The sequence below is a fragment of the Lytechinus pictus genome, chromosome 7, assembly GCF_037042905.1.
Source record: "Lytechinus pictus isolate F3 Inbred chromosome 7, Lp3.0, whole genome shotgun sequence".
In the NCBI taxonomy this organism is placed as follows: Eukaryota; Metazoa; Echinodermata; class Echinoidea; order Temnopleuroida; family Toxopneustidae; genus Lytechinus; species Lytechinus pictus.
Window position 1 is genome coordinate 44,810,053 of NC_087251.1, and position 23,310 is coordinate 44,833,362.

The 23,310-nt window shown below is 35.4% G+C and overlaps 1 protein-coding gene across 2 annotated transcripts; it reads left to right on the forward strand.

The window, feature by feature from the left end:
- The first annotated feature begins 581 nt into the window (after positions 1 to 581).
- Positions 582 to 22,344, forward strand: LOC129264345 (enolase-phosphatase E1-like). Of its 2 annotated transcripts, none has more exons than XM_054902214.2 (7): positions 582 to 1,069; positions 5,590 to 5,722; positions 13,943 to 14,044; positions 14,778 to 14,974; positions 16,719 to 16,851; positions 18,612 to 18,735; positions 19,594 to 22,344. In XM_054902214.2, exons 2-7 carry the CDS (start codon positions 5,597 to 5,599, stop codon positions 19,743 to 19,745), a joined length of 834 nt encoding a protein of 277 aa, XP_054758189.2. In that variant the 5' UTR covers positions 582 to 1,069; positions 5,590 to 5,596; the 3' UTR covers positions 19,746 to 22,344. The 2 variants fall into 2 exon arrangements, with proteins under 2 accessions (XP_054758189.2, XP_063958924.1); XM_064102854.1 differs by having other exon boundaries at positions 607 to 840.
- Positions 22,345 to 23,310: the final 966 nt, after the last annotated feature.

Consider the following 23,310-nt stretch of genomic DNA (forward strand, 5'->3'; position numbering starts at 1 on the left):
CACTAGCCTTTCTATTTTGATCCAAAATGTTTATTTTTAAAGTGCAAATATCTTTGTATATCTTTGTATAATTTACCTTAAAGTATTCACCAAATGCCACTAATTCAATTTTAAAAATTCAAAATCTTTTAGCATGTGATTATTGTAGGGGGGGGGCACATCCCCCATCAGACTCCCCCTGTGCTCACGTTGGCGCTGTCACGCCAAATTTAGTTGGCAAATTTAGCTGGTACACCCCCCCAACAAAATGCTTCTGGCTACGGCCCTGTGTACTACTGTACCAATTTCTTATACTTTTCATTGCCGAAATAAATAATGATAATAATAATAATAAAAATTTACTAGCAGCCAATCAAATTGAATAATTTTAATTTCAACTATTTCAATTTCAACTATTATCGCAAATTTGTTGTTATATTGATAAGTTTTAAGTTTTGATTAAAATAATTCATTAAAAATAGACAAAATGTTTGTATATCAAAATATAAATGATAGAAACAATGTCATGTTATACCGAGGTTGTTGTTCATACTCTTTTATAATTAAGGCCTTTGGGGAGGCTAGACTGCATTTTTGTATTTCATTTTAATTAGTACTACCCACAATGCAGTTCGGGTTTTTCTGGCGATGAACACTGAACTAGAAATATTTCTAGTTCAGTGGCAATGAACTGGCCGAAATTATGGTTAGTCTTATTTCAGGCCATTTAACTTTTGATTGAGCTGGACAAGTACCCGATTGACATATCAAGTCCTAATGTACTGTTAATTGTGACTAATGTCAGTGAATTAAAGCAAAATCTATCGAAGGATTGATTTTTGATGAGCTATGATTTAACACGTGAGTGAATGGGGGTCTACATGTAACCCAAATGGCATGCATGATGTTGATGAAAAAGCCCTCTACGTTTACGGTATTATACAACCACATGCTGTTTACCTTTTGTACAAGCGCAAGCAGACAGCACTGTGTGGAGTGTGTAAATAACGTAGAATATTGGCCCTTTGCGAGTAGATGCTGACGGATCGATCATTGATTGGGTTGCTCTGAGCTCTAATCCAAGTAATTAGTAAGTTTGTTAATGGCAAATTTATTTTTGAATGGTCATGATGATGATGGTGAAATTTCATCTATGACACTCGCAACTAGCAGCGAGAGCTGGGCCTGGGAGTGGGAGGCTGGCGCTGGCCACCCACCCAGGCCCACGCCACGGGACTCCGACGGCGTCGTCATCGGGCTAGCCGGTAGGTACTCGGAGAGCTCCGGCCCGCGGATCCAGATCAGACGGGTCCAGGGGCCGATTGCACGAAAGGGTCTTTGCATTTTCGTCTTTCGTGTCGCCCATTTATTATAATGTGCCAAGTGAAAAAGCATTTTAAATAAATTACCTGCAAACATACCGTATGGCGTATCTAGACTTAAGATCTTATTCATCTGTTAAAGTTTAAACTTAACTTAAAGAGAAATGCCAGTAATTGCAGTAAACACTGATTTCATGAGAAAGTCTGTAAAACCAGGATTAATTGTCAGTATATCATCGAGGATCTAGATCTGGTACAGTTATATAAACTGAACTTTGTGAAATCTTGAAATCTACGCTGAAAAAATGTTCACACTGAAGATCACCAACACAGATAGGCACACGTGGGACAGTGTATTATTATTGCTGGAATAAAGACCCGACGGAAGTGACCGAATCTGCGCTTATTTTGCTTATTTCTCAGCAATAACACAATTTCTTCCAGAATCCTTTGGCACATATTTTTTATTCATACAAACAGACACTTGGGTGGTCATTATATTAGATTCTGTAAAAAGTCATTTTGAGATCGTTACCAAAACTGGAATTTATCTTTAAGTAAACAAAATATTTATTCTTTGTTTATAAAATGATGTGATAATACTGATGAAATTGTTTACAAATTGATTTAAATGCTAGTGTAACAGTAAATTTTGCTAGGTTTATTTATTTAATCTGTACTCTTACATTTGGCTTTCCATACTTTATTGTCTACGTTCAACTTGTTTATTTCCATTCTAACTCATCTCATCCTCCTTTCCATCCTCACAATCCACATACATTGTCATGATCTCATCTTTCATTCCATCTCCACAATACATCTCACATAGCAACACAGGATCATTGCATTTCAATCTTTCATTCAGTTTCCCCTCAGTCATGCTTCCTGGTTTTCCATTAGCTTTCCACTCCACATGGTCCTATTGTTTAATTCTCATTAGGATTCGGTTTAACTCATGATCACCCTTCTCTATTCTCTGATTGGTTCTTATTTTTAAATAGGGTTAGTTCATTTTATAGTTCATACCATTTTCCTTGTATTTGATTGGTTGATTTCTATGATTATCCAATGTGGGTACATTGGCAGAACTTCCCAGAAGATTAGATTGGAAAGTAAAGTCAGTGCTGATCTGGACTTCGTGTTAAGTTCTAATTTATTCTGCGTTCACCCTATCTTCAGTTTAATAATTTTAGTTTAATTAAAGTAAGGAGAGCTTTGGAGATTGAATTTACAGGAGAGCATAGGAGACTGAAGTGCAAGAGTTTATGATTTTGGAGTGTACAAACGGTCATGTTACACAAGCTAACAAATTCTATTTGTTTATCATACATTTCAGAAATATCCCGCATACAGCGCATCATAAAAGTTGGGCGATCCGAAAGACGGTCCTTGGAAAGACCCTTTTGGGCCAGGTCCCCCCCCCCCCCCCCCTATTGGCGGAGCAAAACAAAAAAGGGGAAAAGAGCTGGAGAGGAGAAAAAAAAGGAGGGGAAACATAATGTCATATTCATAAGAGGAGTAAGTTAGGAGGAAGACAAGTGAATAGAATATTAGATGAATAGTCAGAATAACAAAAAATATGAGGCCTTTTTTTTTTAGTTTTGAGGGGAAATAATTTTACTAATATTGATTGTTTTTCATAAAAATGCACTTTCCAAAAAAAAAATATCTCTGAAGTCTGAATTTCACTTTTAAGTAGATTAAAATTAAGTAATTTATCTTTCTTTTTCATATATATGAAAGGGAGAAATTGATAAAATGGTATTAAAAGCACAAAAATAAAATGATCTAATTCCAAATAAATTTAATTCTTGATCAAACTGTAAATTAATATTTGAAAGTTCTCTTAACCATTGTATAATTTTGTTCCAAAATAATAAAGTTATCAGACATTCAGAGAACAAATGAATTAATGTTTCTTCTTCAATTTTACAAAAAGAACATAATCCTTAATCAATTTTATTTATTTTTAAAAGAAATGAATTAACTCCCAAAATTCTGTGAATGAGCCGAAACTGAAACCATCTCAATTTAGTGTCTGTTGTACATTTCTGTGGAAAGTTGTAAACTGCAGCCCAGTTATCTTGACTGTAATGAACATTTAATTTTGTGGTCCATTTATCTACAAACTTCCTTGCAACCTTTTTAACAGAAACTAGCTTGTCATAGATATTCCTTGATCCTTTTTTGTCTTTTAAATGAAAATTAAAGTTGAAAGTTTCAAAAAGTTGAGTAATGACATTCGATATATTTTTCAGAAAAGAACCAAAAGACTTTAATAGCACTCACTATACCCCGTACTCTATAAAGTTTGTACGAACATTGAATCTTCCTCTAAATTTATTTAGCGAAAGATATTTCCCTGAATCATCCAAAATTTCATTCATAAATCTCACTCCCTTCTTTGCCCAATGATGATAAAATATACAATCACATCACCACCAATTTTAACTCTATCATTAAACCATAAAGAGTTTGTCATTACTTCGTAACTGTTTTGAGGAACATAAGAGGAATTGATTTACAAATTGATTTTTTTAAAGTGCTCTGTAAAAAATTATGTTTTATGGTCTGAATATTAACATTTTCTGTCGTGCTGCGCGCTCGCAAAATTTGATTTGTCAGGTACCTATTATTTTCCTGTATTCCATAAAGTTCTCAAAATATCCCTATACAGGTCAGATTGTCAAAACATATCAGCTAGCGCTGCATGCTCACATTTTGATTGTTGAGTTATACTTATTAAACTACTTAAAATCCCCATTCATGACAGTTTATCAAAAATTTCAGCTCGCGATTTGCGCGCGCATTGATTGTTGAAAATATATATACTTATGTATCTTATTCATAATTACAAAAGTGCTTTAAATGTCTAGTTTTCAGGCCATAATATTAACATATTTTGCGCTCTTATTAGGCTTATTAGATTAATAAATAAGATACTAAATTTTTCCTTTTTTCAGAATGGAATATCAACAAGTTTCATCTGGTGCTTAGGAAAAGGAATAGGAAGATATAGTCATCATTTTCATATGATGACATAATGTTCTTAGAGTTAGAATGTCCAGGTCCTATGTTAAAACTCAGAGTAATAATGATGAAACATATCAGCTCTTTTTAACTGTGATCCATATCCTCCTCACAATTTTCCTACAAAGTATATGAAATACAGAGCTTAAACTGACCCTTTTTCAAATCGGAATATTTTATGTACCGGTACTTGCTTTTAATATGATTTTCAGGATAAAAAAAGGTATTTAGAATGCCCAGATTCTAGCTCGAAATCTGAAACAGATTTCCAATTACTCATCCTTTTCATGATTTACAAAACATGAATAGACTGTCCCATTTTTAGGTGTAAATCTTAAATTTTCCGCTCTTGCTCGCATCAAATGTTTAATTATATACTTATTTTTTTCATGTTTACAAAAAGTGCTCAGAATTTCCATTCTTTAGGTAGAAATGTCAAAATTTTCAGCTTGCGCTTCACACTCACATTATTTGATTATTAAAATATGTAACGACTTTATGGCTAACTGCAAGCAGCCGTTAACAGATCCTTTTTTATCAGATCAAAACGTATATTAAAAATTTATGCGAGCGGGAAAGTAATTATTTCGTTGGATACACATCTCGTTTAGGATCACAAATTTTGCCCAGAATGTTAAAATTTTAGGACAAAATACATAAATTTAAAAAAATAGCTTGCGCTTCGCATTATTTAAATAAGGCTTATGAGATTATTATATAGGCCCGTATTCTGAACTCGGGTTTAAATTAAACCATGGTTTAAAGTTGTGGTTTAACTATGGAGAGCCAATTGGGGCACAAATCCCTAACAGTACACATCAAATTTACTAACTCATATGACACCCGAATTGTCTGGGAATGACAACTGATGTATTTTAAAGTATTTTTCATCATTATGCAAGCAAAAGGAAGAAAAATAGTAAACATATCAAATATCCAATATAAACAGAATTTTAGGCTCCCCATAATTTTAGCACAGACTTAGACCGTGGTCTAAGTTAAACCTGACTTCAGAATACGAGCCGGAATCTATTTATGTTGATTTATAAGAATAAAGCTTAAAAGTGACTATTAGGATTACCCCTTCAAAGGAGCGGCCGATCAGGGAAAATGTTGCTGAAAAAATCCCCCCCCCTAGTTGGCGAAGGCTGGATCCGCCTCTGTAGATCTATGGGTCAAATGCCATGTATCAGTATTCTAAACATGGTGTGTTTTAGATTAATTAGTATCCAATCTTCATTTTTTTTCATCTTTTTAGATCCAAGATGTCTTCATCACCACCTACAAAGAGGCATAAAGAAACCAAATCGGCCGTGTCATCTCTTCAAAACGATGCAAAGATAATACTGTTGGATATAGAAGGAACTACTACTCCTATCACATTTGTTGCAGTAAGTAGCTCTCTAAGTACAAAAGTAAAGATCCTTCCTCCATAATTTCTTAATTAGTGACTATGTTCTCTGAACAAAACACAGTGCAATCTAGATGTAGTTTGCATCATCTCAAAAACATGGATTGAGAAAGAATTGTTCCCGTGCTTGCAGAGGATCCATGGTTATCGGTGGCGAGCTCAAATCCGATTCCCTCTGTGGGTGGTCCGGAAACGATGACATGATCTAGATCACACTTTTTATAAGTAAAGGAACACCAAGTGTACGAAGCCCCAAACCGGACATTTTTGTCAACCAAAAAAAAAATATATCACGTACGTACGTAGTATTATTACGTACGTACGTGATAATTATTACGTACGTACGCAGTATTATTACGTACGTACGTGATAATTATTTCGTACGTACGTGATAATTATTACGTACGTACGCAGTATTATTACGTACGTACACAGTATTATTACGTACGTACGCAGTATTATTACGTACGTACGTGATAATTATTACGTACGTACGCAGTATTATTACGTACGTACGCAGTATTATTACGTACGTACGTGATAATTATTACGTACGTACGCAGTATTATCACGTACGTACGCAGTATTATTACGTACGTACGTAGTATTCTAATTTTCATTGGTCTATGGAATCCGATATTCGCCGAATGTGGCCGACATCGGCACCCCGCATTGGCCCAACCAACGTCAGCTTGCTAGCTGGGACCATGGTTGGACCATAGTCATGCTGGTGATGATCATGACTTTTCATCGATTATAGGGCCTATATAACAGGGACCTGGGAACAATTTTTTTCAGTGGGGGTGCTGAAATCTCTCCTTAAAGGTGGGGGGGGGGACACAATTGAATTTTCCATAATTACACACACACACACACCTCTAAGGGCACCACACACACACCAACCAATCCTCCCCCCACACACATATATATATATATATATACATATATATGACAGTCACTTCTTAGCTTTCTTATTATAAAAGAACATAGATATATAATGAGATAAGTCGAGCGCGATCGAAACACGAGCTATTTTTTGGGGGGGAAATTCATGTATTTTGTCCTGAAAAATTGAATATTTTGAGCAATGTTTGTGGTCCTGAAACAAGATGCGTATGTAACAAATAATAACTGCGAACGTGATCAGTGCGAGCAGATATTTTTTATATACGCTCTGGTCTGAGCGAAAGGGAAGTGTTATAAGGAATGTTTGCAGTTACTCATTAAGACGATTCATATATCACCAATCAAATAATGCGAGCGCGAAGCGCGAGCTGAAAAAATTGACATTCCGACATAAATACTGAACATTCTAAGCACTTTTTGCAATCATGAACAGGATAAGATGCGAGCGCGAAGCGCGAGCGGAATTAAAAATGAGATTTCAGACCAAAAAACGAGACATTCTAAGCACTTTTCTAATCAAGAACAGGATAGGTATATAAATATACAATTGATGCGAGCGCAAAGAGCGAGCGGAAACAAAATTGAGATTTCAGACCTATAATTGGGACATTCTATTCATGTTTTGAAAATCAAGAAAATGATGGGTAATTGGATATATTCTTACATTAATAATGTGAGCGCAAAGCGCGAGCAGAAAATTTTTGATATTCTGATCTGAAACTCCACACTGAATGTAATGTGGTTTGAACAGATAAAGAGAAATCAGGCGAACATAAGAATAAAGATTTGATCAAAATCCGACAAGGAATATCAAAGTTATTGCATTTTAAAGATTAGCATTATTCCGGTGAAACAGTTTTAAGCATGTCTTCATTAAAGGTCAAGTCCACCTCAGAAAAATGTTGATTTGAATCAATAGAGAAAAATCAGACAAGCACAATGCTAAAAATTTCATCAAAATCGGATGTAAAATAAGAAAGTTATGACATTTCAAAGTTTCGCTTATTTTTAACAAAATAGTTATATGAACGAGCCAGTTACATCCAAATTAGAGAGTCGATGATGTCACTCACTCACTACTTCTTTTGTTTTTTATTGTTTGAATTATACAATATTTCAATTTTTACGAATTTGACGATTAGGACCTCATTGCCTGAACCACAAAATGTTAAAATAGTGGAATTCTACGTGTTCAGGGAGGAATGAAACTTCATTTCACATGACAATGACGAGAAAATCAAAATATTTCATATTTCATATAATAAAATACAAAAGAAATAGTGAGTGAGTGATGTCATCGGTTCCCTCATTTGCATACCGACCGGGATGCGCATATAACTGTTTTGTGAAATGAAGCGAAACTTTAAAATGTCATAACTTTCTTATTTTACAGCCGATTTTGATGAAATTTTCAGTGTTATGCTCGTTGAATTTTTCTCTTTTTATTCAAATCAAGTTTTTGTTGGGGTGGACTTGTCCTTTAATATTCAGTGAGCAAACTGATGATGTCATATCCCCAATTGTTCTTTTGTATTTTATTATATAAAATTAGGTTTATTTTATATTTTCCCTTCAAGAACCAAAAAACAGTTGAATTGACAACTGATTTAGTCTATTAGATATTCTTTGCTGCAACTTATTTCATTATAAGGGAGACATATCATTCACACTGGTATGAAAAAATTAAACAATTTTGATTCCATGTAATAACACAAGAAACAGGATAGTGGGGATGTGATATCTTCAACCCGCAAGGGCGGAAATCCCAGAGGGGACAGGGGACAGGGGGACGTGTCCCCCCTACCAAAAATAGTAGGGGGACACAATATCAAATGCCCCCTACTATTTTGGGTCTTTCATGGAGAAAAATACATCACTTCACAATCGAAATAATAGCTTTTGGACTAAATGACCTTACATTTTGGGTGAAAAACTTTTTTTTCTTTTTTTATGCTTGTCAAATTTTCCATGCAGGCCCTGGTCCCTCTACCTTTGGGGAGAGATTTCCGCACATGTCAACCCACCTATTTAATATTCATGACGACATGCATATCACCATTTTCATAAACTATTGCTTTACTTTAGAATTAAATAACTTAACTATTTGTTATCAGATTTTCATAAAATTGTATTTGATATAAATATTTTCAGCCCGGAGTAGCCCCAAAACAAGCTGCGTATCTGAATAACTATGCGTGCGCGTGTTTAGAGTTAGCCCTTTAGTATCTGGGCGTTGTAAATACTTTGTTTTTATTATAAAAATCAATAATGCGAGCGCGAAGCACGAGCAGAAAATATTTGATATTCCGATTTGAAAAAGGGTGAATTTAAACACTATTTTAAGTACTGTGTCGGAAAATTCTTAAGGGGGTGGGGGTCTACAAAACGTCGTTCATTTTCATTACATTTCTGTCATTCATCAACTTACCACTAGATTTCCAGGAGGTGTTGCCTATGGAAAATAACACATGCAGCACCCCCAAATTTTGGGGTGCTTCACCCCCAGCACCCCCGCTTCCCAGGGCCATGGGGCAGGGCGAAAAAGACTGAAATTTGATTTTTATTGTCTGAATTGTAATTGTTTATACAAAACACGGGCGGTCGGGCTCGCCCACACTCAGGGCCGTAGCCAGAAGCATTTTGTTGGGGGGGTGTACCAGCTAAATTTGCCAACTAAATTTGGCGTGACAGCGCCAACGTGAGCACAGGGGGAGTCTGATGGGGGATGTGCCCCCCCCCCTACAATAATCACATGCTAAAAGATTTTGAATTTTTAAAATTGAATTAGTGGCATTTGGTGAATACTTTAAGGTAAATTATACAAAGATATACAAAGATATTTGCACTTTAAAAATAAACATTTTGGATCAAAATAGAAAGGCTAGTGTGCCGTAGTTGCTAACTTGCAGTATAATGATATACCCTATGCATTAATAATATCAAAATCAAAGATTTGTTAATTTTTAATTGACCTTCTGTGCAAGATGTCTCAACTAAAATTTCAAGTGCTACTGCTAACAGTGGCGTACCGTGGGTCACGGCATGGGGGGGGGCACCAGCAAAAATTTAGAGTCATTAAGTGGGCGCGCGAAGCGCGCTCAATCGCCAGGTATACTGACCTGATAGAGACATTTTAAGGACTGTGCCATTAAACGGATATGTATCTTAGTGATCAAATAATGCGAGTGCGAAGCGCGAGCTGAAAATGTTTGATATTCAGTCCTAAAAAGGGACATTATAAGCAAAGTTTTGTAATCATGATACGTACCCAGGGCCTGACCTTTACTTTTTTTTTAGGGAGCCAGCCGGGCTCCTCAACCACTTTTTTAGGGAGCCCGCAAGGGGTTCAGGGAGCCCAAGTTTATCACATTTTTTTTTTGGTCATAACAATGGTCAGTATTAAAACACACCAACAAAATTCCTTGTTTTTATAATCATCAATACCAGGTGTACTATTATTAAGTAAATGTGAGGATTAACTGAACTGAAGAATTAATCTTACAGCAATTGACTTTTGTGAAGCCCTTTTGTTACAGTAACAGTCTAACATTGGACTTCAGGTTTTATCAGAATGAGATATAGCACTGGATAAGTCACTCTTCCTTGCTTCGTCTGTTCAAATTTATATTCATTCAATCGTCAATATTGCTCAACAGATTGAGCAAGCAATAATTAATATAATTTGCAGAGAGGAAAATAAATGACAAAAACTATTGAAAATGCGTTTAACCACTAGGAATACACTTTTCTTTCAGAACTTTCCCAAAATATGATATTTTCATCCTTTGCTCAATCTGTTTCATTGCATATTCAATTTCCACTAAAATGGACATTCATCTCATCCATTATTTCAGAACTGACATCTTTGTTTACATTAAACTCAGCCACAGGCACTAGGAATGCCCAAGGGGCTCATACAATGACCCTCCCCCCCATGGACATACCATTGTAACCAAGCAACACAGGCTCAATGTTGACAGTTACGAGGTCACTCACTGTTTTTATGAATGAACTTTATTGGCTGATACTAGAAAAACTTAAGGAGCAAGCCGGGCTTTTTGATTTACTTTCTAAGGAGCCCGCCAAGGTTTTAGGGAGCCAATTGCCACCGGGCTCCCGCTAAAGTCGAGCCCTGGTACCTGTCTTACAAAACAAACAATGCGAGCGCGAAGCGCGAGCTGAAATTTTTTGTATAACTTAACCCTAAAAAGGGACATTTTCAGGACTATCTTTTGGAATTTATGAAGTGCGTACGTATCTCATCATAGTCATCTAATGCGAGCGCCAAGCGCTTGCTGATTTTGTTAGAATTACACTGGCACATGAAGCACTATTTGTGGTCATTGTGATGAACATGATACGTATTTCACTAATGAAATATTGCGGGCGAGAAGCGCGAGCTGACAATTTTTGAAATTCAGACCTGAAGAGGGGCATTCTATATGGCTTGTTTGTAGGAATTTACTATTTCACTAATTAAGTGATGCGAGCGCGAAGCGCGAGCTGAAAATTTGTTATAATTAGATCCGAAAAAGGGACATTTTAAGGACTGTCTTTAGGAATTCGTGCACTGCAAAAACGCCGGTGTTGATTTAACACCAGCCTGGTATCTATATCGGTCCACACCAATGCGAACGTAAGCACATACTGGAAATGTTTTATTAAGGCCTTAAAAGGGGGCAATCACTTTAAGTATATAGTCATGAAAAAAGCATATGTCACTACATAAAACAATGATAACTTGAAGTGCGAGAAGATAGTTTGGTGCATAATCTTTGTGGACTTAAAATACAACAGGACTATATATCTCATTAGTCAGACAATGCGAGCACCAGGAATGATGCAACCCCAACCTGCCCCCATCCCCACCCTAAGCACCTTCTGACACCATAAATTAAAAAAAAAGTTTAGTAAAAATAACTTAGAACATTTTTTGTGTTTTTTGCCAACTGCAAACTTGTAGACAAGTCTACAAGTTGTAGACTTGTCTTCATGAATTTGCCAACTGCAGAGTTACCAGTTTTGTAAGTCTTGTGTTCTGTTCTTTTCAAATCTGAAACGGGGCAGTACTTGTACATCACTTTGCTGACTGGTAGAGCGTATAGTGTTCTGCCACTTTAATAGGCCCACTTTATAATTTGCCAACTATACTTTGGCTTTGATTATTCAACTTAAACCTTGGAAATTCATCCCACCCAATATTTATGTACCTAGTATTGCCTCTAATTTTACAAAACTAATGTGTTTGTTAAATCGTCAATAATTGTGGTATAATTTGCAAACTAACAAGCTTGTTCATATTGGGGGAGGACTGGGGGCTTACTTTGTGTGTTATTATAGCTCCATCTGTTTTGTACTTAGTATTTTGCTGACTAGTAGGGCTCTAAGCCTGGCTACATGGACTTGGATTTGCCAATTGGTTGTCTTTACTCTAAAAGTCGTAACCTTCTTCGAAGTTAGTACCCCTATTTTTCTTTCCTTTTCTTTCTTTCTTTCTTTCTTTCTTTCTTTCTTTCTTTCTTTCTTTCTTTCTTTCTTTCTTTCTTTCTTTCTTTCTTTCTTTCTTTCTTTCTTTCTTTCTTTCTTTCTTTCTTTCTTTCTTTCTTTCTTTCTTTCTTTCTTTCTTTCTTTCTTTCTTTCTCTCTCTCCCCCTCTCTCTCTCTTTCTTTCTTTCTTTTTCTCCCCTATCCTCCATTTTGCCAACTGGTACATGATTTTGCCGACTGCCACGAATGTTGGGGGGGTGTCACACCCCCCCATACCCCCCCTCTAGTGAGGCCACACTTGATTCGACATAAAACCCTCTAAGTTTCAAGTCCAACCACACCCTTGTCCCTCCCTGCTATCGAGTAGTCATGGTAGTGTGTAAACTATGGTTATCACGTATCGCGCGCGACTACGTCTGTATCGGCGTGCCGGAGCTTGATTGAGTCGCGTTACATGTTATAGGATTGGAATATGTGAAAGACGTTGTATGATTTGCGATTGTCGGATGTGATAATTATGTACATTATAACATATATAAAAAAAATACAAAGGGAACCTGATTTCGTGGGGGTGCTGCCTATGGAAAATAATACACGCAGCACCCCCAGGAAAAATTTTGGGGGTGCTTCAGCACCCCCGCGAGTTCCCGGGTCCCTGCTATATAACCCACAATATTCATATGATAACCATTTCATTTGTTCTCGTCATCAGGCTGTGTTTTCAATTAAACAATTCCTTTCAGAAACTGCTAGAAACACATGGGGGAAAGGACAATTAAAGGCCTATAAATGTTAGTGTTTTGGCGAGACAGTTTTTTTCAAAAATGTACCCACACGCGACACTGGGATGAGCCACTATTATTTTACCACCCTTTTGAAATTGCTTCGTTCTCTATATATGATATGGTATTAATTGATGTAAATTAAGTGAAGATGTATAGGTGTTTAAAAAAAGAAAAACTATTTGAAGAGGCTGGTATTTAAAGGGAAATTCTATGCGGGAACAATCAAAGCAGAAGGCTAGCTATTGTAGGCCCACATAAAAATTTAAAGCCTGCGGGCTTCGCGCTAGCGTGATCAGATTTCAGTAACTACCGGTATTTGAATTCATGTATGACCTTTTGGGAGATAACATTACGTACGTACGTAATAAATACTGCGTACGTACGTGATAATACTGCGTACGTACGTAATAATTATCACGTACGTACGTAATAATACTGCGTACGTACGTGATAATACTGCGTACGTACGTAATAATTATCACGTACGTACGTAATAATACTGCGTATGTACGTGATAATATTGCGTAGGTACGTAATAATTATCACGTACGTACGTAATAATACTGCGTACGTACGTGATAATACTGCGTACGTACGTAATAATTATCACGTACATACGTAATAATACTGCGTACGTACGTAATAATATTACGTACGTACGTAATAATACTACGTACGTACGTGATAATTTTTTTTTTTTTGGTTGTCAAAAATGTCCGGTTTGGGGCTTCGTACAAGTGTACACAATTTGCCTTTTTAATAAAAAAAATATAAAGAAATTTGCGGTAATTTTTTATATGTGCAAATTTTCAAAGGAAATTATATAAGAATTACCAAACCAATTCTTAAGAACTTTTGTGTTATTGTAATGATCATATGCATTGGTGAGTTGAGAATATCTCCAAATTGCATTAACTAAGTTTTGTTTGAGCTTTTATGGTACAATATTTGTATCATGGTACTACATTACATTTGTAGCATTTTGAACTCCTTTATCTCCCCCTATTAATTTCGTCCATCTAGGATGTTTTGTTTCCATACATCCGAGAGAATGTAGCAGAATATTTAGACGCTCATTGGGACGAAGAACAATGTCAACAAGATATTGAGGCACTTAGGTTACAGGTAATATTTCTTTAATGATCGCTTCCCTTTCATTGGCGAAAAGATGATCATATGAAGGCTAAGTAAAGACAGTGATTTCTGTATTAGTGGTTTAAAAAACAACAATGAAATAGATTCATGCACATGGAAGAGAGATAGGTGACATCAAAACATGTATCAATTTTTTGTAAAGCTAAAGGATAAAGATGCAATCTTACCATTACAATTATTGATGTAATTTTCAATCAGAATGTCTAATTGTGCAAAGCAGAGCTTCAACAAAAGTTCATTAGAAACATTGTGGTATGAAACAACTTCTTGAGTGTCAATAGGGATGGAAATTTCAGGATAGAATATTCATGTTTGTTTATGTGCCATAAATAAATCTATAAGAAAGTGCATAAGTTGAAGGTCTTTTATAGGACATTTTTTTTTATAGCATTACTTAAAATGGCACATAAATCAGGCCAATTGTCAAAAAAAAAAGTCAATGGGAAATTATGTAATGTTCCCTAAACCTTTAGATTAGATTGATAAAGCCCTAGTCCTATATGATATATTGATTCAACCTTTCCAACAGTTTTAGACAGGACCCAACAAGGAAAAAACTCCTATAATAGGGATAACCTAAAATTGGAAATGACCTCAGAAGCCAAATGAGATACATTATGACAGTGAGATAAGATTTGCATCAAAATTATAACCTGCGAAATCATCATGTTTTGTCTTCTCTCTAATGACTATTTCAATATAGGCTGAATCAGACAAAGAGGCTGATGGAGTAGTCTCCATTCCAGATGCATCTGATAAAGAGTCTGATGAGGAGACTATCAAAGAGGCTGTAGCGAAGAATGTTCTGTGGCTGATGGATGCTGATCGTAAGGTGACCGCTCTTAAGCAGCTACAGGGTCATATGTGGCAAGATGCGTATGGGTCCAAGATAAAGGGAGAGTAAGTGGAATATTCATAATGTTAATCCAAGGCAGTCTGTAATAATGACATGTCTGTTAGTAAGTAGTTTGCAGGGTGCAGACATAGACCCTGATTGAAACTTTTATCAGCAAGTGGGTCGACACACAAGACTAGCACAAATGAGAGGGACCTTCTGTACTCCAGTCATTTGCAGGTAGTACATGGACCATTTTCTTTGAGTAAAGGGTTTGCACTGCAGACTTTACTGGATTCCAAAAGAAACTTCTCAAACTTCACAAGCGCACTACACAATTCCACTCAGTCAAAATGAACAAAATTTTGACACAGGCTAGCTTTAATATTCTTTACTATTAAAGCACAATTAAGAGATTGGTTTAATAACAAAGAGGCTGTAGCTCCTCAAATCAATTGGTCCCAGAATCCAAAGTCACAAAATGGCGAAAGAAAGACCAATGGAAATTAGATGGGATGAAACCAAATGGTCATTATTTGCTTGACTGCTATTGAGTCCATTCAGACATTATGCTTCTTTCACCTCAAAAGGTGTGTTTAAAATGTTAATTTTAACTTCCTGTAAACTTAAACATGCCGATGATCTTACTGTGAACTTTAATAAACTGGTAAGTTTGTGTAATCCCATCTCATTTTAATTGGGTTTCTTTTGCCATTTTGTGACTTTGGATTCCAGAACCAATTGATTCAGTGGCAATAGCCTCTTTGTGATAAAACCAATCTCTTGATTATTGACAAGTGCTTAGTAAAGATAATTGAAGCTAGCCTGTGTCCAAGTTTTGTTCATTTTGCTGAGTGGAATTTGTGTAGTGAGCTTGTGAATTTTGATAAGTTTCTTTTGGAACCCAGGTTAGTTGGTAATGGTGTACTTCAGAAGGTGAAACCTCTTGAATACTGAATTCATGATGCTATTAGCCTTCTCCAAAGACTTCTTGGATCTAGTAGGCAACATGATAAATTTGTAAAAGTGCAAGTAATAACCCAGCTCGAGAAGGTCTTTGGTCTCATACCATTTTAAATGTTATTTAATTGATGGTCACCCCAAACAAGCGTCTATTTCATAAATGACTGTGTGCAAATGATCTGTGCATGAACTTGAAGTAAATTTATTCATGAAGCCTACTGCAAATTCTGGACTTGTTTCGAAAGATTTCGTTGCGCTGGGAAATATCCATTTAACATTACAGCTGGCTAAAATCAATTTGAACGTATTTCTTGTGATTATGTTGTAGATTGCATAAAGTTGTTGGAAGGTCTTTGGTCCCATACCATTTTAAATGTGATTTAATTGATGGTCACCGTAAACAGCCATCTATTTCATAAATGATTGTGTGCAAATGATCTGTGCATGAACTTGAAGTAAATTTATTCATGAAACCTACTGCAAATTCCGGACTTGTTTCGAATTATTTCGTTGCGCTGGGAAATATCTATTTAACATTACAGCTGGCTAAAATCAATTTGAATGTATTTCTTGTGATTATGTTGTAGATTGCATAAAGTTGTTGGAAGGTCTTTGGTCCCATACCATTTTAAATGTGATTTAATTGATGGTCACCGTAAACAGCCATCTATTTCATAAATGATTGCGTGCAAATGATCTGTGCATGAACTTGAAGTAAATTTATTCATGAAGCCTACTGCGAATTCCGGACTTGTTTAGAATGATATCGTTGCGCTGGGAAATATCCATTTAACATTACAGCTGGCTAAAATCAATTTGAATGTATTTCTTGTGATTACGTTGTAGATTGTTTAAAGATGTTGTGCCGTGCATTAAAAGATGGAAAGAAGAAGAGAAAGATGTTTACATCTACTCATCTGGCAGCGTTCAGGCTCAAAAGCTTCTCTTTGGCAATAGTGTGGAAGGAGACATTTTACCAGTAAGTAAAAACAAACCTGGATTTTTATTTGCAAAAATGTTATTGTGGTTGCAAGGATCAAGAGCCTATACAAAAATTTTCAGTATAAAATTCAAGGTTTCATGGTTCATTTCAGGTATTATGGTATCACGCTCGGTGTCCGTCCGTTAACTTTTCCTTTTAAACGCGATAACTTCAGTTTGACTAATCTAGGCTCATATAATTTAGTGTGCGTGATACTAGCTTAGATCACAGGAAGCCTGTTGATTTTTAAGGTAAAAAAGTCAAAGGTCAAGCTCACAGTGACATATTTTCATCTTACCCTTCTGCATTCCTTGTAAATGCGATAACTTCAGTTTAACCTAACCTAGGCTCATATAATTTGGTGTGTATGATACTAGCATGGATCTCTGGAAGCCTCTTGAGTTTGAGGTCAAAAGGTCAAGGTCACACTGACATGTTTTCATCTTACCCTTCTGAAGTCCTTGTAAACGTGATAACTTCAGTTTAACTTAACCTAGGCTCATATAATTTGGTGTGTATGATACTAGCATGGATCTCTGGAAGCCTCTTGAGTTTGAGGTCAAAGGTCAAGGTCACACTGACATGTTTTCATCTTACCCTTCTGAAGTCCTTGTAAACGCGATAACTTCAGTTTAACTTAACCTAGGCTTATATGATTTAGTGTATATGATACTAGCATGGATCCCAGGAGGCCCATTGATTTTGAGGTCAAAAGGTCAAGGTCACAGTGACATGTTTCATCTTACCCTTCTGCAGTCCTTGTAAACGAGATAACTTCAGTTTACTTAACCTAGGCTATACTAGCATGGATCCCAGGAAGCCTATTGATTTTGAGGTCAATAGTCAAGGTCACACTGACGTGTTTTCATCTTACCCTTCTGAAGTCCTTGTAAACGTGATAACTTTAGTTTAACTTAACCTAGGCTCATATAATTTGGTGTGTATGATACTAGCATAGATCCTAGCAATTCTGTAGATTTTGAGGTCAGAGGGTGCAAGGTGAAGTCGCCATCTTCCACTTTTCTTGCTTGACCAATAACTCCATTTTCTGTGTTACAGACGGGCGTATTATGTGCTCGCCTTAGCGACACTCTTGTTTAGTCTGCAGTAGTTGAGCTCCTTGTGGCACCATTTACATAAAAGCTGTTTTGACTCATTGACCTATTTTCCCCTTCAGTTTGTCTGTTTCTTACATTAGTAATGTAAGTTCTGCTGTGTACATTACTGGTACAAATGCAAAGGTTATCCCAAGCACGTATGTATTGATATAGGCTGTTCCAGTAATGGCACATTTTAGAACATGTTTTATCTGTTACAGAAAACCTTTAATTTGCAATGAAATGTTGAGTTCATTTATTAAAAGCCCAAGTCACCTAATATTATGTTCAAGTGGATGAAATGAGATATTATGCAAAGAAATGCCATGGAATATACCTTAAATATCTTGAATTCTCTTATTTTACATTCGATTTAGATGATATTTCCAACATTGATCATGTAAGATTTGTCTCTATTGAAATAACCTTGTCGTTGAAGTGGAACTTCAATTTCATTGTTGGAATAAGGATGTGAACTGATTTTTCCAACAAGAAAAAAAATCATTTTAACTGCCTTTTCGAAAATTTGATATTTTGAACTTTGCAATAAGCAAATCATTAATTGTAGTTATTGGAAGAGCATTTTATGTTTTTTAATAAAAATTAAAAAACAAGGAAATTCCAATATTATGAGTTGTCTATTAATTTGTTTTTTAATAGCTTTTATCTGGCCACTATGACACCAAGATAGGAGCCAAGGTGGAGAAAGAAAGTTATACTCGGATTGCTGATGATTTAAAGGTGGAACCAGGAGAGATACTTTTTCTTACTGATGTTACTCGAGGTATGATGATGACAATGAGTCTTTCTCATTTTCTATTTTCTTCTGTATGTCGATGGCATGAATGCATTAACTTTGTTCTAAATTTATATCTTCCTGATGATATGTTTCAGATGGTCTGTTGAAAAAATAACAACATGATTTGTGTAAATAAACTTTTCCACGTTTTTTAAGGGGCTGTTTGACATATACATCAGCTCATTCCTGTGTCATTCCTAAATCCAGAAAACGGGTTCGCTTCAATTCTTTTCAATCTCTTGCCCCCTATCTTTGGAACAAACTTCCTCCAACTCTCTGAAATATCTCTTCTTCTTACCTCTTCTAAAAGCATCTTAAAAAACACCATTATATTTTATAAACCTTAACACTGCCATTAACATTGCTTTGTATCCTCTGGAAAAAGCACTGTATAAATCCAATTGTTATTACTATTATGACAGCAAGCACATGACACTTAATGCGAAAAGGCCTTGGCAAAGGATTCAATTTATCTGATCAAGAAAATATTGATATGGACATATGGCACGATATAATATTAATTTCTTTGAGCTTATTTAGGTGTGTAATATGTTTCTGATCTGGCAACTGGGGCCCGTAACACAAAGCTTAGCAATGATTGTAGATCATTTTTCTATGATTGATTCCATTGACTATAATGTACAATCAATCTTAAAAATCAAGCGTACGATTAATCGCTAACCTTTGTGTTACGGGACCCAGGTGGCATACATTTTGACTGTGTGCAGTCAAATCTCAGTATATCCTTCTTAATAGTTCTTGCTCTATCAATTTTTTTTATTTGTTCTTTTTGTTGATGTTTAACCATTTCATGTGCTATGGTGATTTTCTTTTCATCTGCAGAGGCCAGACCAGCCAAGGAGGCGGGGCTTAAATCGGCTATTTTAGTTCGTCCTGGAAACAAGGCTTTGACAGATGAAGAGAAGAAGGAGTTTGATCTACTCGAATCATTTAAAGAACTCTGGCCGGATTGGGAGGATAAAGATGACGATTGATCAATTTCCAAGAAAGTAATTTGAAAAAGTATTGATGATATGAGGCTGAACATAAAGGCCCGTTTTCACAAAAAAGGTTTCAATTATACCGTGGTACAAAATCATGGATTATGCAGATTTCTTGTATTGTCGCGCTTCCCTTTTAGCGCCCTTTGCGAAAAGCGCACATTAAGTTGAATTATTCGTAGTGTTTGAGGTGAAATAAGCGTAATTATGTACAAAAATCTGCAGTACATGGTAATGTACCATGTTATAATTGAAATTTCTTTCGAGAATACGTGCCAGATTTCTTGATGTATCTGTTCAAATTATGTTAACACTTGTATGAAAGGGATGTTTTTTGACTGATGCTGCATAGTTTGCTATTTTTCTTTCTCACAGCTGATGTGGGTAAAACTCATTCTTAGAAAGGAGACTCCTTGATGAATATGACTTGATATCAAATTACAGGTCTTCTGTCGTGAAATATTATGAAAGGGTTACAGCTCAGTAAACATGATCAAGACTTATGTGAACTGAGGCAACAAGAAGTGCTTATTTAGTAGTGGGAGAACAGTGTAAAAGACTGCATCTACTGATTTCCTAAAATATATTATGTGTTTTTAAGTTGACTCTTTTTTTAGAACTTATGGATTTGGAATGGATAGTAGTCTCACTGTGTAAACCTCACATGACTGCCTTACAATTTATTCTGCTGGAATAACAATTCAACTACCAGTATTTTATTGTGTACTGTAAGCAGGGTACTTCATAGACAGCTGAAATCCGTCTGGACGAGTTTTTTCCACATTTTTTTTTCTTGTATGGAGAGATGTAGTGTGAAGATTCTTCATTTGTTTTCACTACGTGGGCGCGTTGTAGTCTACTGGTTCTGACTCTCGCCTTTTAAACAGACAGTTATTTTGGTGTAGCAAGTAATTAAAAAATTAAAACAGTACTACATTTCTTGTTTTTGCTTTCAACACTGAAATATATTTGATGATGTATAAATGTGTTACTCATTCATATCCCTTTCTTAGAATAATAATTTATACATTCATTATTCAGTTCAGTCATTGTTTTTACATGTATATTCTTTTCATTAAACTGCGCATCATGTTTGTTTTTTGTTTTTAAAGTATAAAGTCTAGTGGTGTTTCTTTGTGTATTTATATTATTTACTAATTTAAGGGCAGGTAGACATTGTTCCTTACCAAGCTATCTTGTGGCTTTTAATCAATAATAGATGAAGTTGTTTGTGCCTTTAATGGTTCCACAAAAGATTAAAAAGAAATAAGTGGGGAATAAATTCTTGTTTATTTTTCATTATTGAATTGAAGAAAGAAGTGAGTGTGAAATGATTTTAAATTACTTTTTATCATGAATTTCTATCATGGATAAATAAGTGGAATGAATTCTTATTCAGTTTTCATAATGAATATTAAGAAAGAAATAAGTGTTTGGTGTTGACCCTCTGCAGCTTCATACTCGAACCAACACAAGAGGTCATGCACACAAGCTTTACAGTGGTGCTCAACAGTTAGTGAACCCCACTCGAATATGAACATATTTAAAGTGTTTCAAGTTCTGACATTGTTTAGATATTTAATTGTGAATTCAGGTGATAAAATATTACATTCAATGAACTTTGTTTCTCTGGGCACGCTGTACATTGTAGTCTTTTCATCTACATTCAACAATTGAAATGAAGGAGTGTATTTTGTGATGGAGGTTCACTAACTGTTGAGAACAACTGTGTAAGATGAGAGCTAATAAGAATATTCACAAGAATCAACTCTTTACTTTGAGGATCTGTGATTTATGGAATAGTGTACCCGCTCACTGTTATTATTAAATAGGAATCTTCCTTATTTGGGAAAGAAAAAAAATCTGTTTTTAACTTTTCTGTTTCTGTTTTCAAGAAAACTTGTATGTAGTATTGCATAGGAAATCTAAGGATGTTCCTATTTCTTGGCTCTCAGGGATGGCAGGTATGGAAAAGTCTTCCTGAGATTGTTTGTATTCTAAGGATGTTATACAATAAAAAAAATTACGATTTCATAGTGTAGAATTGAAATTTGCTCATAAGATATTCTGTGGACTATTCAGATGTCACTTTATACCACCAGGAGCTGGAGAAACTAGAGGAACCTGCATTCGTATACATGTACGGATGTACCTGTAACGGAACCTATAAAATCTTTTTTTTTGTATGAGTCTAAAGAATCGGCAATTCACAAGATCTAAACCGTCATCAATCACAGAGGTGTATCGTATATTGTTGTTGGGTATCAATGGAAGTTTGATATGAAATGCCGCATGATGCACGGACATGCGCCGCTGCGCGCAATGTCAGGAGTTTTCATTGCGCTCAATAAAAATGATATTCATATCTTACTTTCACCAATATAAGAAGCCTTTATTTGTGTGTGAAATAAAAATCTTGACTTGGAGCAATTGGCAATTACCGGTACATTTAGCCTGGTGGTCTTGTACTGTTCTTTGTACCGATATTTTAGTTTTCATCATGGGGTTTTGGTTTTAATTGTACGACTATTGTTTTGTTTTTAGCTTAAAGCAATAGTCCATAGTATATGAAATATTAATACTTAAAAGCTAAGTTGTTTGTCTTTGGTTTATCTTTGTCATTTTATGTGGGTTAAAAACATTAGTACTTTTTCGTTTTTAAAGGTGTTTGCCTCTTTCATGTACTGTTCATGTAATATTCACTTCTTGAATGTGAAACTAGTAGTAGATGAAGAGAATTGTGTTCTTTGTCATCTTTGAGCAATAGAATTGGAGTGGTAGATAAAAAAGAGAAAATATGATCGATAAACTAGAAAGTGCAAAGGGATGGCAGCTGTTCTCTGTTGCAGTGTCGTAATACTTTGATTGATAGATGGAATAATTGATTGATTGATTCAGATTCAGATTTTATTTCCAACAGAAATGGCATAAATATTGATACAAATCATTTTCATACATTTATAACAAATATTTACGATACAAATCATTGTCATTACAATTATATTCAAAAACATATCAATGATAATTAACATATAAAGATATATACAAAATATGGTGCATTTTGTAGACAAATTATAAGATATAATCTAAATAGAAAAAAGGGTATCAGTGGAAATGGGAGATTCACTCAAAAGCATAGCTTGTATCGATAGATTGATTGATTGATTGATATGATGGATGGATTGGTTGATTTGCAGTGGTGTCATATGTTTGAATTTTATTGTGAAATACATGTATATGTGTATAATACATGTATTTCCATGCAAACGAGGTGTTGGGAAGAGTGAGTATTGCGATAAAACTTGATTTCTTAAAAGGGGGAAGTCAGGAAAAGAAGAAGTAGAAGAGTTAAGATGAAAAAAATTAAGGAGATTAGAGACAAAAGGAGGAGAAAAGGGAGGGGAGAGAGAGAAGGAGGAGGAGAGAAGAAGAGATCGACCAAAGAGAAATAGAAGGAAGGGTAGGAGAGAAGAAGAAGAAAAGATGAACCTAGAGGAGATATGTCAGGAAGAAGACAAAAAAAAAAGGGGGAAAAATATTTTTATAATAAATTCCCAAC

What these genes read in the sequence shown, in the direction of transcription:
- LOC129264345 (XM_054902214.2), top strand. Translation starts at nt 5,597, where the DNA reads ATGTCTTCATCACCACCTACAAAGAGGCATAAAGAAACCAAATCGGCC. An exon ending in TTGAGGCACTTAGGTTACAG is followed by an intron (nt 14,045 to 14,777) that starts GTAATATTTCTT and finishes ATTTCAATATAG; the next exon opens with GCTGAATCAGACAAAGAGGC. An exon ending in TGGAAGGAGACATTTTACCA is followed by an intron (nt 16,852 to 18,611) that starts GTAAGTAAAAAC and finishes GTTTTTTAATAG; the next exon opens with CTTTTATCTGGCCACTATGA.